Below are 15,314 nucleotides of genomic sequence, written 5' to 3' on the forward strand. Positions count from 1 at the left end.
TTCTGAAGAAACAATAACTAAACAGCTGGGCTTTTTGAGCATACAGCTACTTCTAAAAACTAACATCTGTATGAAAATAGCTGCATCCACCAACTCCAAATTCCACCAACTGCCTTCTTAAGGCTTAAAGTGTCTAATAATTCAGAGGTTTTGTCAGTGCTATCTTTTTTTTCTTGGTTGGTTACTGTCACAGGTTCTTTATTCCTCTTTTCTTTCCTTCAGCATCTTAATATATTTTCTTAACAATCTTAAAGTATTGTTTGCTTCAAATGATTATCGCCAGTGTTTATTTGTCAAGGTGAGCTTACATGAGTGACTCTAATTTCAATCACCCGTCCCTTGACAATAAAAATCCCTCTTGAGTGTTGAGACTGTAGATTTATCTGTTAAATGATCCGTCTGATGGATTATAATTGAAAAGCCCGCACCACAGTTATCTGACCTGAAGTCTTATTGGATGATGGTCGTCATGTAAACACACGTCCTGTCTGGCTGGCTGGCTCTGCCGGGAAACATGTTGGCGCTCGCTCACTAACAGGCAGTAATGGATGATCAGCTGGCCTGACAGCTGCACGGCTGCCGGCAGCTTTCACTTCAGAGCAGCAGGAAGCTCGTCAAGTCGTGTTTAGCGCACCGTGGGGAAGCCCTGTTGTTACACACACGCATACACACTGCTCTGTTTCACTTCCTCGTGACATGAGCTGAAATTAGTGGAATCGCGGCTGTCGAGTGTCTGTGGGGAGTTCACTGTCTGTAATACCAGCAGGACATTTGGACATCTATTCTGATATGACCTAAATTATATATCACTGTGTTTTTGGGGGGTTTTATGGTGATATAATTATTAAATTTTAAAGGAATGTTCCACTCAAGACATGCTTCTATCTGTCTCTATTATGTGTTTTTGGGCTCTAAATATGATTTTAAATGAAACATAATCCTGACAAATGTAGGTTAATTCTTATTGTTAGCAGTAACCACTTTGAAGTATCACTTGATGTCTGAGCTGAGGACAGACTGTTAATAAGACATCGACATAGCTTAATGTCCATTGTCATTTTGGTATCTTGTAGCCAAAAAGACGCAAAAGTAGAATGTCAAGATGTCATAAACATATTTATTTCTGCTGTAAAGTTGGTCATTTTAGAGTCTGAAGCTGACTCACTCAAATGGACGTTAGAGGAACTGTAGCTAATTTGGCTTGCTGTGTTGTTGTCACACAAAAAGGCTTGTGTTGTTAATGGCACTAACAGAAGGTTAGAAGGTTAGCACAAGGTTTGGTGCAGGAAACTGTAGAATCTATCTACCCCTTTGCAGGTTTCCTGAAGTTGGCCGATCAAATTAAACTTATCACTTATCAACTTGTTCACTTCTGGCCCCAAAATCCGATGAGGCTGTGGACAAAACACCAGCATTGAGAATTTAGATCGGATCTTCTGAAAACAATGGGTTATATCCTTTTTTTTAAAACAGTCTCTAAATGTAAAACGGTGTCCTACCCAACCTTACTCTCTGTGTTTAGTTCACCGTCTGTAATAGAGGTGTATTATTTTATTAATACAAAATTAAAGGCCTTTCTGGGGTATTTCTAGTTCATTCAATCTTTTATTTTCTACTTTGCCTCTGGTGTCAACCTTACAAGACAAATTTCAGTCTCATATATTACTCTTGAAAATGTATTTTAGACCTTCCAGGGTAAAAATTGGTCTCCTTTCTTTCATAGCTCGCCATCTTGTCCTTTCCTCCCCTGCCTCTGTCACTCTGAGACGTTTCTTCATGGCATTATGTCACCGCCAATTACACTGAATGCTCCATCACTGGCGGCGAGGGTCACCCCGGGCCTACCGCGCTATCCCACCACTACTGACCGCCTTAATGAAAGCTGAGCGGCCGGGGCGCCGGCGAGCAGGCTTCTGTCCGTCAGCCTGGCCTGTCCGTCTCACTCCCCACTTCCTCATCTTCCTCTAACTCCCCCTCTTCCTCCCTTCACGGCTGGACTCTATTAATACCCTCTGTCGGAGTGTTAATGTTGTAGAGGTCCAGTGAAGTGACACGCGTGGCAGCGCGGCTGTAATTGCTAATCAGCGGACAGTTTTATCCCCCCCTCCTCCCTCCTCCCCCCCTCTGCCTCCTCTTTTTTTTCTGCTTCTTTCTCCTATTTTGATCCCGCTCTCTCGCCTTCTCTTTGACCTTCCTGCTCTCTCTCTCTCCTAATGAAGTGTGGGCGGTGAGCGGGCGATCGCTTGGCCTAAACGGTCAGTCAGCCGCAGCTGATGTGCGTAGGAGAGAACAAAAAGATAGTCAGACAATTAAATGAGCGCTGATTTCCTTCCATCTATTCACATCCAGCTCGTCTCATCTCTGATCTTTTAAATGTTGTTTCTCTCGTTTCGCTCATTAGCTTCACTCAGCCGATTCTGGACGTCATTTAGCTCCAGCGCGCACAAAGATCGAGGAATCGAGAGGCTTTAAAATGCACAATTAGGACTCAAAAGTGGACAATAATTTCCATGTATTTTTTGTCCACTTTTGAACAGAGTTGTGTTTTTTACTCTCTTTTTGGTTCTGTATGTGAAATCACAGAGACATTTGAGGCTAAAGTGTGCTTATAGTTTTGTTTGTTTGATATTGCCAAAGACTGGATCACAGTCTGATCTTAAGCATACACACAAATCCCCCCCAGCACGAAAAAGCTAGGTTTTCCTAAACGAGTCCCTAAATATTTCCATTCATTTCCAGCAAGACTTCACTGTCAGTAACTTTCTATTGGGATGTCTTCCTGCTCACTTTGAAATCAAAGATTCTTTTTTCATTAACTGAAGAAAACTACCGTGTAAAGAGTCAAATCTCCTGTGATCAAACCAAGAATTTCTGTATCATCACCAAATTTGACATTGAAACCATCAAATAAGTTGGTAATCTGTTCATTTCTCAAAATGGTTGTACTGTTCACCTTCAGCTGTTCCAACCTTTCCATTAACACATTCATTACCTTCAATAATATCTCTACAAAGCTATTATAAATTTTTAATGTCAAGAAATGAAGAAAAGAAGCGACGTCGTCAAAGTATTTTATTAACAGATTGCCTTTTAGTCAGGTTACAAAAATGGTGCACAACCAAAATGACACCAGAGCTCACTGCATGACAATTTTGGCCTCACTTTGGGTGACAACAGCGAGCATACACTGCCTGTTTGGATTGTGGCATCTGCCCTGTATGTACTCCCACTTCACCATAATGGTGCGCCACAGCTGTTCTACTTTTGCTCTGTCGGTGTGCTTGGGCGCTTGACGGCCACTTTAACCAGAGCTGGTCGAGCTCACCGAGGCTGCAGAGCTGCCGTTCAAGACAGCGACGATGGAGTACATCTACATACCGAGGAACTTATCGGAGAGGCTGCGGATTATCATAGTGGAGTTCAGAAATTTCTTTTGCAGATGATGATGCTGTTTATTTTCAAAGTGCACAGCTGCATTGAAAGGCGTGTGCTGACAGTGTGTGTTTATCTGTGTGTTTTCTACAGGGCATGCTGCTGAAGAGGAGCGGTAAATCCCTCAACAAGGAGTGGAAGAAGAAGTACGTGACGCTGTGTGACAACGGTCTGCTCACCTACCACCCGAGCCTACACGTAAGACACATACACAAATGCACAAGCACAAACACATACAGCCACTGTGAATGCTTATTAGACTGCAGCGCTCTGCCAGCCTGCACTGAACTCCATCTATCTGCTGCTCTTCATCTCTCCCCTGCGAGTGTGTGTGTGTGTGTGTGTGTGTGTGTGTGTGTGTGTGTGTGTGTGTGTGTGTGTGTGTGTGTTGATGGCTTGTGTATTAATTAGGACTCGTCATCTGTTTGCCCACGTCGGCGCTGATGATGTGAATATCATCTGTAATGTCTCTGCTAATTGCCCCAGCTCTCTGCCCTGTTGGCACAATATCCTGCCCCCGACGCTGCTTTATTATCTCACACACACACACACACACACACACACACACACACACACACACACACACTTTTTTGTGTCTTTCACTCTCTCTGCTGCTCATTTTCTCTCTGTCCTCTTGCTCAGTCTGAAGTCAGATTAGATGTATTGCCTCTGATAGGTTTTCGCCACATTTTTGTTGTGTAATTTACATTTTTTTTCTTTGTTTTTTTTGTTTTCAAAGAATTTTGGCTACAAGTGCATATCAATTTGTTTTATTTTGACTTCTTTTTCTTTTATGTTAAAATGTAGACATACAGTTGTTTTGTGCAAAAAGATGCTTTACAAAATCACAAATTCGATCATAAAAATGAACACAAAAAGCATTTCAGTGTGTAATAGTGTTAATATAATACTTTGTTTTCTTACTTACTTGTTGTGAAAATGTATTCATAATTTTCTTCAATTACATTGATCGTATTTTCCATGTGGGCATTCTTCAGTTCAAGATTGCGTTTTAAAGTGGCTTAATTAATCTGTTCATCAGTCGAAAACTGGAAGAATTTTCTGAAACTGTTTTAAATAACAAAGAAAAGAAGCCAATTTCTCATATTTAGAAGCTAAAAATCGCAAATTCTAAACTAAACATAAATGAAATTTATTGATTATTTAAAAAAAAATACTGTTTACAGTGGTCCCTCGTTTATTGCGGGAGTTATGTTCTAAAAATAGCCCACGCAAAGTGAAATCCGCGAAGTAGCCAAGTTTATTTTACAATTATTATACATGTTTTAAGGCTATAAAACCCCTCACTACACACTTTACACACTTTTCTCAGACAGGCACGAATATTTTCACACTTTTCTCTCTTATTTAAACACTCAAAGTTCAAACCTTCATAGAATAATAAGTCCAGTATTATAGAATGAAACCACCCACGGTGCAAAACATTTTGTCAACATTATTGTGTTTGTTGGGGGAAAACTTACAAACATACAGTACAGCACTTCAGAGTCACACTGCTGGCGATTGAAGAAATTTGACAAGCTCGACGCATTCTGTACTGTACAGGAGACACGGCATGAGATTGATTGACAATGGTCTACAGCCAATCAGGACACAATGTGCTGTAAAACAAAAAGGAAAAAAAAATGCAAAATTGCACAAAAAAATCCACGAAACAGCGATGCCGCGAAAGGTGAACCGCGTTATAGCGAGGGACCACTGTATCTCTTAAGAAGGGGTGATATTTTTGCTTTGAATCAATAAAGGAATACATGTATGAACTGCACTGGAGGTGACGGGATAAGGTTGGGGTGGATGGAGCGGTTGGAAAACAGTTGATTGACCACTTGATAATGCTGGGGTCAAGAGATGGGAGTGAAAAATACTGTGGAAAAAATGAGTAAAGGACTCTATAGACATCTGATTTAGAAACATTGTAATTTAGGAGTATGCTCGCTTTCTTTTCATTCTTGTTGGTCTCTGCTCAGTAATTATGTGTTTTGGATGGTTTTTTGGACTTATTTGATCTGGTTTTAGCCTTCATTTCACTGATTCAGGGTTGCTTGGACATCATGTTTGATCTCTTCAGGATTCAGATTGTTTTGTTTGACAACTGATGGCTTGTTTTGTGCAAAGCTGATCAGAAAAGCATGAAAGGTCCCCTCCATGCTGCCTGGATTTTCTTGTTTTAACCCACCGACAGACAAAAAAGTATCTTAGAACCTGAAAATATTTGTTTTAGGTTGAAAAATGACCTAAATGAACAATGATTAGCGCATTTTAGAAGTTGCAGATTATTGTTATGCTGTTCTTGACTAATTGACTATTGGTTTTATCTGCAGAAACATTAAATCACAAATGATTTGCTCAGACATATCCACACTTCACCAAACTGCACACGTCCATCAGCCATTAGAGCAGCTGATGCAGTAAATTAGTGTTAAAACTCATCACTTAACACATCAACACACACAAACCCCCTCCAGCACCAAAAGCCAGGTTTTCCTGAATGCTTTGCATCTGCAGCTCCGGCGTCAATTAACGTGTTTGCGGAGGCTAATCGAATGAAACTCAATCAGCACCACTAATTGCCCGACTATGTGCAAAGAAATCACATTAATGCCGCTAATTAAGTGGATGGCAATAGATGCCACCTAATTGCCAAGAAAAGTCTAAAGAGGAGAAGATCAGGCCAACAAAAGGCGAGAGTAATTAATCGCCTCTTGTCTCGATGTGACTCTGAGCAGTGAGAGTTGTTAAGAGCACTTAAGAGCAGAGATTTTTTAGAAATTCTTGTGCAAGAAAGAATGATTAGAAGTCAGTTTTTCTTTTCTTTTTTTGTGTTCATAAGCCTGAAACTAAGGCAGAGAGCTAACCAACGCTGAGTGAACACAAGATAGAAACCAAGATGGTCTTAAAACATTCATTTTTAAACATCCCAAATCCAAATGTTCAAAACGAAATCCAGCAGTAAAAGTAATAATTGATTAGAATTAGAATAGAAAGTTCTAACTTCAGCGAATCTTAAATGCAAGTTCAGTTTTTAGTCTTTAGATAATAACTTGAAGACACTACAAATTTCTGTCCATTGAGATCATTTTGCATTAAAAGCAATGTACATTTACAGTTTACATATCAACAGATGTAATTTATAACACAAACCATAAAAACCTGTTATGTAATGTGTTTAAGTTCGTTTAGGCTTTAGGTTTGAACATGGATTATAGATCTCTTCAGGTTTTTTGACACTGGTTTCTGACCTGGTTTTGGGCTCATTCAGGTAGGTCCTAAGCTTAGTTTTAAACTTATTTAAGGTGGTTTTGTTTTTGACTTTGTACTTGGTATTGCACCGATTTTTATACTTGGGTTTCAACGTGGACGTGTTTAGGCTAGCCTTTGCACTTCCTGGTTTTGGACATGTTTAGATTTTGTTTGTGACCTGGTTTTAGACCTGTTCAGCCTACTTTTTAGACTTGGTTCGTGACCTGATTTTGGACATGTTTAGTCTGGGTTTTAGACTTGGTTTGTGACTTTGTTTTGGACATGTTTAGTCTGGGTTGTGCATTTGGTTCTGACCTGGTTTTGGACCTGTTCGGGCTAGTTATGGAGTAACTGTTATTAAATTAGGTTTTGTACCTGTCATCTCTGCACCTTCATCACTTTCTCCACATTTTCAGTCTGATCGCAGAGCTTCTTCTTCTTCTCCTTTATCTGCTGTCGTCTGTTTACCCATCGATCGTGTTGTGAAGTAGTTCACTCTTTATGGATTCATGTTTCCTTTGGCGTCAGCAGTATCCAGCTCTCAGTTCATGTTGCATTTTTCACACTGATGCTGCCGTTGATGCGTCCATTTATACTGACTGCACGCAAACACACACACACACACACTCTTAAATATACTTTCTTTCTTCCGCGTTCATAAGCTGACAACATGTTCTCGTCCTCTCACACACACACACACACTCGTCACCACCTGCTGTCGGTTTGTTTGGTCGATACACACATCCGTCCTGGATGCCGCTGCGTGGTGTGGACGATCGGGCCGATGATGAAAGCTCTCAGATGCAAATGGAGACTCAATTACCTCGGTCAATCTGTCGGAGGGGTGTGTGTGTGAGTGTGTGCGCATTTGTGTGTGTGTGGAGGGTTTACCCAGCGGGCCCCTGGCTCGAGGGCTCTCCAGTGGCTTGTTAAGACGCCGTCGAGAGCACTTGGCTTTGAATTGGCCTTTTGTCAGCCGAGCTGCCAGAGGGAGGCGGGAAACACTGAGAGAGTGTGTGTGTGTTATAAATGTGTGCGTTATTATCCAAGTCTGTGCAATAACAGCAAACCGAGGATGCTTTCTGAAATAATGCCACGAACAGTTTGCATTTAACAGTAATTATTTCAACTGTATAGAGCAGCGCAGCTCTAATGAAAGCTGTAGTGTGTCAGAGATGAACACAACATTGACGAAAATGGGGAAAAATAAGAAACTTTATTAGTTGGTGTCAGGCTTTGGTTGAGTTTAGGTGAGGAATCCAAGTGGAAAGCGAAAGAGGGTTTGGTATTTGCCAGAATACACTGGAACAGGTTATCGTCTTATGGCTTATTACAATTTTTTGACATTCATAAATAGTGAAAAGGAGGCGATGGAGGAAGTTGTGGCTCAGTTTTTCTTTTTTTTCAGGTAAATCAAAATAACTTCATGTTGCTTAGATCAGGTATCTGCTCTGAGGTTGGATTTCAGTCGTTACGTTGGACTGATTTTGACACTATTTAGACAAACTCCCACTTGGTTTTGTACTTGGCTTTGGGTACGTCTTTGGAGTGTTTTTAGGTTTGGTGTTTCCCTTTGGTTTTGTCTTAGTTTTAAATAGTTTGTTTTGGCTTTTATTGCTTTGCTTTTGTCTGGTTTTGACCTTGATTGGTTTGGACATATTTTAAACTGGTTTTATAAAGTTTGCTTTAAACCATTTTTGTGGCTGTTTTGACCTACATTTAGACTCATTTATTAGCTTGGATTGGGAATCACTTTGGGTTGATCTGGACTTGTTTTGTCCTGTTTTATAGTTGGGGCTTGGTTTTATACACATTTTTTAAATTTGTAGAGGTTCACTGGCTGGATGTTCTCGACTCATTGTCCTGCTATGGAACATCTGGATCCATTAGATAGTTCTTTGTAATGGTTAAGAATGTGAAATAATTATTCTTTCTTCAGATAGAAAAAAATATATACTTGTAATAGCCTTCTTCTCCAAACCAACACTTATTTTCCAAAAAATTTCCCTTCTCTATGTCTTAAAAATATATATATATCAGACTCTCTTTTTAATCCACAAGCTTTGTTTCTCATCACCACCTTGATCCTGAAGAGGAGGCCGACCTCCCAAGGTGCCGTGCTTCTCTTGGGTCACCACTGATTCTCTGCCACCGTCAGAGAGGTGGGGGTGGATTTAACAAGCGCCTCTCGTTCGTCATTAAACACCACTTCTTGTCTGATCCATCCGGTCCGGACCGGAGGGGGGCTCCTCGCTAGGGGGGCTGCCGAGGCCCCTGACAGTGGTCGCTCTTGTTTCAGGCACATTGGCGAACGGGCAGAGCCAATCACAGTCCGAGTGTTGGGCCACTTCAGTGCTGCTTTAAGGGATTAGTGTTGCTTTGTTTCCATTGTATGTTTGAGGGATTTGGGAGGTTTATTATCCCAAATAATCCCACTCGTGTTGATGAGATTGCTTACACGCACACTTCATTTTACTTGCTTTGTGTTTTGTGCTCTAAGTGTTGTCCCATGTGTTTGTTTGCTGTCAGTGGGCCTGCTTGGTCAATGATTGCATGTAATTACATTTTTAAAATGCTTTCTCTGGTTTAAACGGTTGTAAAATGTCTGAATACTTGTACGAATAAAAATGGGTTTGAGATTCATGTAGGTTTAAAGATTACGGGACTTCAACACAATAAAGTTTGAATGCTGCCTTCTGTTTGTCAGGACTACATGCAGAACGTCCACGGGAAGGAGATCGACCTGCTCAGGACCACGGTGAAGGTGCCGGGGAAGAGGCCACCGCGTGCCGTGTCCACCTGCGCCGCCATGCCGAGCCCCAAAACCAACGGCCTGACGAAGGACATGAGCAACCTGCAGCTTGGACAGACTTCAGGTGAGGCCTGCAAACTGACACCTGAGAGCGTCTATATCAGTCCTTCAAACCTTTAAACCATAGGTATAAGGGAGGTAATCTTTGTCACACCCCTCCTCCTCTGTGATTGGACGGCAATGATTTACCTGAAATTCAACATTTTTTTTTTACTGCTGAACACCCGTTTGGAGTAATCAGAATTCATCATCTAGAAGTGCATGCTCTAACGTATCTAATTTTTCAAAACAAAAGCCATAATTACTTATAAGGAATTTACCAGGATGCATTTAAAGCTTCCAGTTTTCAAAATAAAAGTTTTCTATTTAGTTTATTGCAACTTATGTTTTCAAAAATATTCACTCCTGCTATCAAACATCCAATCAGGAAGTCCATTTGTTATAGTTTAAAGTAACGAGTCTTTACGTCAATTTTCATGTGGATATCCAGGTTTAATGGTTCATTTGTGGAATTATTATTAATCACTGTAATTAAGTAAGATACCTGTTTAAACTCCATGTTCATGCTTTTAGATGTCTCATTTTATTTTAAACATCCAAATCTTCTATTTCTTGTAAAATGATACCATAACAACAATAGGTTTTCACATTTCTCCTACTGTTATTGGGAGAATGATTAAAACTGAGATTTCTATTGAGACAAACTAACATAAAGAAAAAGAAATTCGCATTTATTTTCTAAAAGTGTCTTTGAAAGGCTTAAGTGTAACTGTCAGCGTTCACACGTAGAAACCAACAACGTGTTTGGAGGTAAAAGTGTTGTGTTAAATAACGGAAAAACTGAATCAGCGTTATTGAAATGATGTAATAAAAATGAGCAGAAATATGAAAACATAAAGGAGTGAACATGAAGTCTTGCCTCCACTCAGCAGCGATTAGCCCGTCATCAACACACTTGTTTCCTAATTGTGCTTCTAATCGCCGCTCTCGCTCTGACATCATAAACACGAGCGTTGTTTTGTTCGTTCTGAGTCAATAAAGATTGATTGAAAGGAGGAGGGGAAAAATCTGCAGTTCAGCCTCGAAGCAAACGTGTCTTATCACCTGAAGGAAGACGTCGTAAAACAAAAGGTGGAGCATAATCCTGCGTGTCACACACACACACACATAAAAGCAGCGCTTATGAGGCTTAAATCTCTCTCTCACACACAAACACACACACGCGCGCGTGCAGGAGGCCCGAGCTAATAGCATGAATATTCAGTGAGCTGTACTCCATGTACTAATTATTGTCATGAATATTAATGCAATCAGAGTCCTGGCTCCATTCAGCCAGCACCAAGAAATGAGCTGTAATGAGAGAATGAGGAGGAGGAGGAGGGTGGGGGTGACTCACCCTGCTGCTGGACCACACAGCCTCTCACCGACTCGAGGGTTTGATTTAAGCAGCCGGCTCGTGAGAGGCTTCCTTTTATGGCTCCCTCGTGTTTCTGTGTGAAGTAAATGAGAGTGTGCGTGCACGCCAAGGAAGGAAGAGCAGGTCTGCAGATGATCTGTGCCACGCTCGGGACGTTTGAAGCTTAAATAGCAGCACGGGCTTTAAATGTGATTCTCTGGTCATGAGAAACATGCTCAAGTGTCAGTTTTCTTCAGTCAGCTGGTTAAAATGATCAGAATGCCGAGCTAACGGTACATGGAGCCCGTAGTTACTGCTCCCAGCCTGTAGAGGGGAGCGTGACAAATTCAATCCAAAAACTCCACTTCCTCTAGTGATGGAGTCCACAAACAAAAGGACAGCTATGTCCATCTTTGTATATTCAGTGTATGGTGCTATCGGCAGGCTTCCTGTCATTGTGAAATCAGAGGAAAGAGAGCTGTTAGGGAGGAGGTTTCTTAAAGAGAAGCTAACGCAGCTTTTCTCACAGAAGTTATGAGTGATAAGTGAACACTGCAGGTATCTGAGTCTTCCTTATATGCCGCATTGACGTCTCCACTTTGTGTTTCAGGCTCGGTGACTAGCAGCTCGTCGGTGTCGCAGATGGCGAGCGGCGTCAGCTTGGTGTCCTTCAACAGCCGCGGCACGGAGGGGATGCACCAGCGCTCGTACTCTGTCTCCAGCGCCGATCAGTGGACCGAGGCCACCGTCATCGCCAACTCTGGAGTCAGCACAGGTCAGTGACCGGCACGCTCACGCAGAGTCATGTGATCCTGAGTTAAAGCGCAGGTCACACGAGAAGCTACACAGATGGGACTGAAGGCCCCAGCGTGGAGCTACGCGAGGGGGACTATCATTTGTCTCCCATTGATCCAGCTGCCAGACCTCTAATACTGCCTTAACTGTTTGTCAAGCTAATGGACTGTCTGTGTGTGTATGTTGGTGTGTGTGTCTGTGTGTGTATATAGGTGTGTAGGACTTAAAGTGCCAGTATTAACCAAACACACACACACACAGAGCAGGAAGCTGAGACTGACAGCTGTCAGGCTGTGTATGAGCCTGATGTTAAGCTTGAGTGGCAGCTCCTTCTCTGGGGCCTCCAGCCTTCCTCAAATAACGTTTAAAGCTGTGAAACGCTCTCAATGGGCTCCCAGGGGCAACACAAACACACAGTTTCTATAGGTGTAAGGGCACTCCTTTAAGGTCCCTGTGGATCCTTAAAAGGTACTTTATGCAAGAGTAAGATATTAATTAACCTTAAAAATGGTGATGAAGTCATGAATCCTTCTGTCAGAGATCTGAGAAATGTTACAGATCTTACAGCAATATCTGAAATCTAAAAAAATAATTGGGACAAACGAGTAGTCAAGACTTACATGTGTTAACTCATCACTCAGTTCTCAAGCAGTGTCGAGGCCAAATAGTAGGAAATAATTGTAGAGAAGAAAAAAATGAGAAAAACAAAGATATTACATATTAAATAAGCTAATGAAAAAATAAGTAGTAATATAACATCTTAAAAATACAGAAAGGAAATTAAAAACAGAAGTAAATAAACTGAGCATGTTAAATAAATAGGAGGAAATACTGCAGATTCAATCATTTCCGAAATACTCCTTTGTTTATATTTTATTAGGTGGGGTCTGCCCTCCATTGATCAACTGTAATAATAACTAGCAAAACTGCTTAAAACATTTGTGTTAAACAGTGCAAAGAACTTAAAAGAAAATAAATAAAATTCTGCAATAAATAAATACTAAAATTAAGATTAAACTCATGAAAAAAATTCAGTTTCTGCTTCTTCTTTGAGTTTTATTAGGCACACAGGTGCTTTGCCGCCACCTTCTGGAGCATAAAACAAAGAAAAGTTTGTAGTCTTTGGACCAGCTGCTTCTTCTTCTGTGGTGGTTTGTGTGGTCCGAGCAGCTGGTGTTTAAACTGTTGATGAGAGAAAATACACCACAGAAAAACAATCAGAGTTGGACTGAGAGAGAGAGTGCAGCGGGATGAGGTGGTTGTGGGGGTGGGGGCAGCGGTGGTGGGGTTTGACGTGGATGGAGCGCGGCTTGCAGATGGGAGGGCCGTTAATCCACGGCGGTTAATTGCGCGCTCGGGGATGGCATCTTGTCAGCAGAGATAAGTTGTCACATTTTCCACTTGAGCTGAGACTAAACGATTGTAAAATAAGTTATGGCCGTCCTTGGGGCTGTCTGCCGTTCGGGGATGCGGCGGCCAGCAAGCGCTCGACAAGATACGTTTGTGTGTGTGTGTGGTGTGCACACGTGTTTCCATCTGCACACACAGATACACACCGCGCCGTGTCAGTGTGGCCGCCGCGCCGTGATATTGATGGAAGCTGAATGTTATTTTATTCCGCCGCTAGTCACAGCTGTCAGCAGCCGGCGTGAAGAGTGGAGGGCAGAGAGAGAGAGAGAGAGACTCCACTCACTGTGCTGATAGCCTCGCTCGCCCACAGGTCTGAGCCTGCATGTCGACCGGAACAGGATTCAGTATAGTTTACTTTAATCCATTTGGACCCCGTCAGTGGTGATTCTGGATATTATATATACGTATTTATACATTTACTGTTCTGCTTATAAAATAGAACAGTCGAGGTGTGAGGTTTTGCGCTCAGATTTACTCAGCTTCTGTTCTGTGCCAAAGAGTTTTGCCACCATGCATATTAAGGTCATTAGGGAAGTATCAAAGGTGACTGTGCAGCAGGATCAAGAGCTGAAGCCAGAGTCAGAATGAAGAGCAGGGAGTCCTGTATCTGACGGCCTGGACCTCACACAATCCTGATCGCAATATCAGCAGTGTGAAATTACAGGAAGAGACAAAAGACTGCAGTTTAATCCCACTGATGAAGCAATTCCTCCATAACCTGTAAGTCAACTACAAAACCAGGTCCAGAGTCCAAAATTAGGCTCACAACTAACCCCAGAAGTTATTAAAAATAGCAACCTCAAACGCTTTTTTAGGGTACTCAAAAACTAAATCAGAAAACTTCTAAGTTCTTCCAAACCAGTACCAAACCCAATTTAAGACACTGCAGAAAAAGATGGGTGCCTCGACCTATCCTCCACCCACCAAAAAGCTCTTTGGTCTTTAGAAAGCAAAACCCCCAAGTAGTTCTGTTTAGTTATATTTGGCATCAGTCTACAGCAACAGTTATTTTACTGATGGGTAAAGATCTTGCAGTATTATAGTGAGAGAAGCCCATTGATCACTTGTGAGCAGTATGGCAACAGTGTTCTATTTGTGATTTTATTTGGTTAAATTTGCAGACACAGGCCTGGGAGACTCCGTCTGCTCCAGTCCCAGCATCTCCAGCACCACCAGTCCAAAGATGGAGCCGCCGCCATCGCCGCACGCCAACCGCAAGAAGCACCGGCGGAAGAAGAGCACCAGTAACTTCAAAGCCGACGGCCTCTCTGGTACTGCGGAAGGTAACGCCATCTCCCCTCCCCCTCGCCTCGCACTTTCCCCGCCTAGTTCTTTAAAAAAATCTTTAAAACTGACCTGACCTTTATTTTCTAGTTTTCAAATCTTAAATCCCACTATCTTTGTAAAGTTTGTGTGTTGATGCTAAAAGAAAACCCTGAAACTTTGTTCATAGTGACATTAGTAGATGTTATTTGGGACCTAGGCTGGGAAACGCAGTCATGTGATTGTCTGAGATTTTCGACCTCCTCAATGAGGAAAGGATCTCTCCATCCTGTCATTCTCTCAGCCCTTCATCTCTTCACCCTGTTCGGTCTTCCTGTAAAGTCTGTGGATCAATGAGTGTGTACATGCACAGCAGTAACTCCATATTAGTGAATCCAACAACAGCTGAAAAACCTGCTTTCATATTAATACTGCAGACATTAAACATGAAAAGCATTGTCTTTGGTAATAATTCAGCTGCAGATAACCTGATGAAGCTAAAGTTAATCAGAACAAATCTTAAAGACAGTTACAAAAAGCCAATTAGAGACCTGGTTACTAACTAACGGCTAATTTTGGTAACCCTGTACAGGGAGTGCAGAATTATTAGGCAAGTTGTATTTTTGAGGAATAATTTTATTATTGAACAACAACCATGTTCTCAATGAACCCAAAAAACTCATTAATATCAAAGCTGAATGTTTTTGGAAGTAGTTTTTAGTTCGTTTTCAGTTTTAGCTATTTTAGGGGGATATCTGTGTGTGCAGGTGACTATTACTGTGCATAATTATTAGGCAACTTAACAAAAAACAAATATATACCCATTTCAATTATTTATTTTTACCAGTGAAACCAATATAACATCTCCACATTCACAAATATACATTTCTGACATTCAAAAACAAAACAAAAACAAATCAGCGACCAATATAGCCACCTTTCTTT

At 41.5% G+C, this 15,314-nt stretch overlaps 1 protein-coding gene across 6 annotated transcripts in view; it reads left to right on the forward strand.

Annotated features, from left to right (window-relative positions):
* The window catches only part of agap1 (ArfGAP with GTPase domain, ankyrin repeat and PH domain 1), a 178,730-nt gene that overhangs the window by 122,135 nt on the left and 41,281 nt on the right, over positions 1-15,314 (forward strand). For 5 of the 6 annotated variants that reach the window (XM_084920941.1, XM_084920940.1, XM_084920942.1 and 2 more), the window contains 4 exons: positions 3,526-3,630; positions 9,401-9,569; positions 11,512-11,676; positions 14,228-14,389. In XM_084920941.1, the coding sequence (XP_084777067.1) occupies positions 3,526-3,630; positions 9,401-9,569; positions 11,512-11,676; positions 14,228-14,389 (601 nt within the window). The remainder of the gene's footprint in view (positions 1-3,525; positions 3,631-9,400; positions 9,570-11,511; positions 11,677-14,227; positions 14,390-15,314) is intronic. The other variant, XM_084920938.1, reaches the window with a different exon arrangement.

The sequence above is a fragment of the Perissodus microlepis genome, chromosome 23, assembly GCF_051167445.1.
Source record: "Perissodus microlepis isolate ML-2025 ecotype Zambia chromosome 23, ASM5116744v1, whole genome shotgun sequence".
In the NCBI taxonomy this organism is placed as follows: domain Eukaryota; kingdom Metazoa; phylum Chordata; class Actinopteri; order Cichliformes; family Cichlidae; genus Perissodus; species Perissodus microlepis.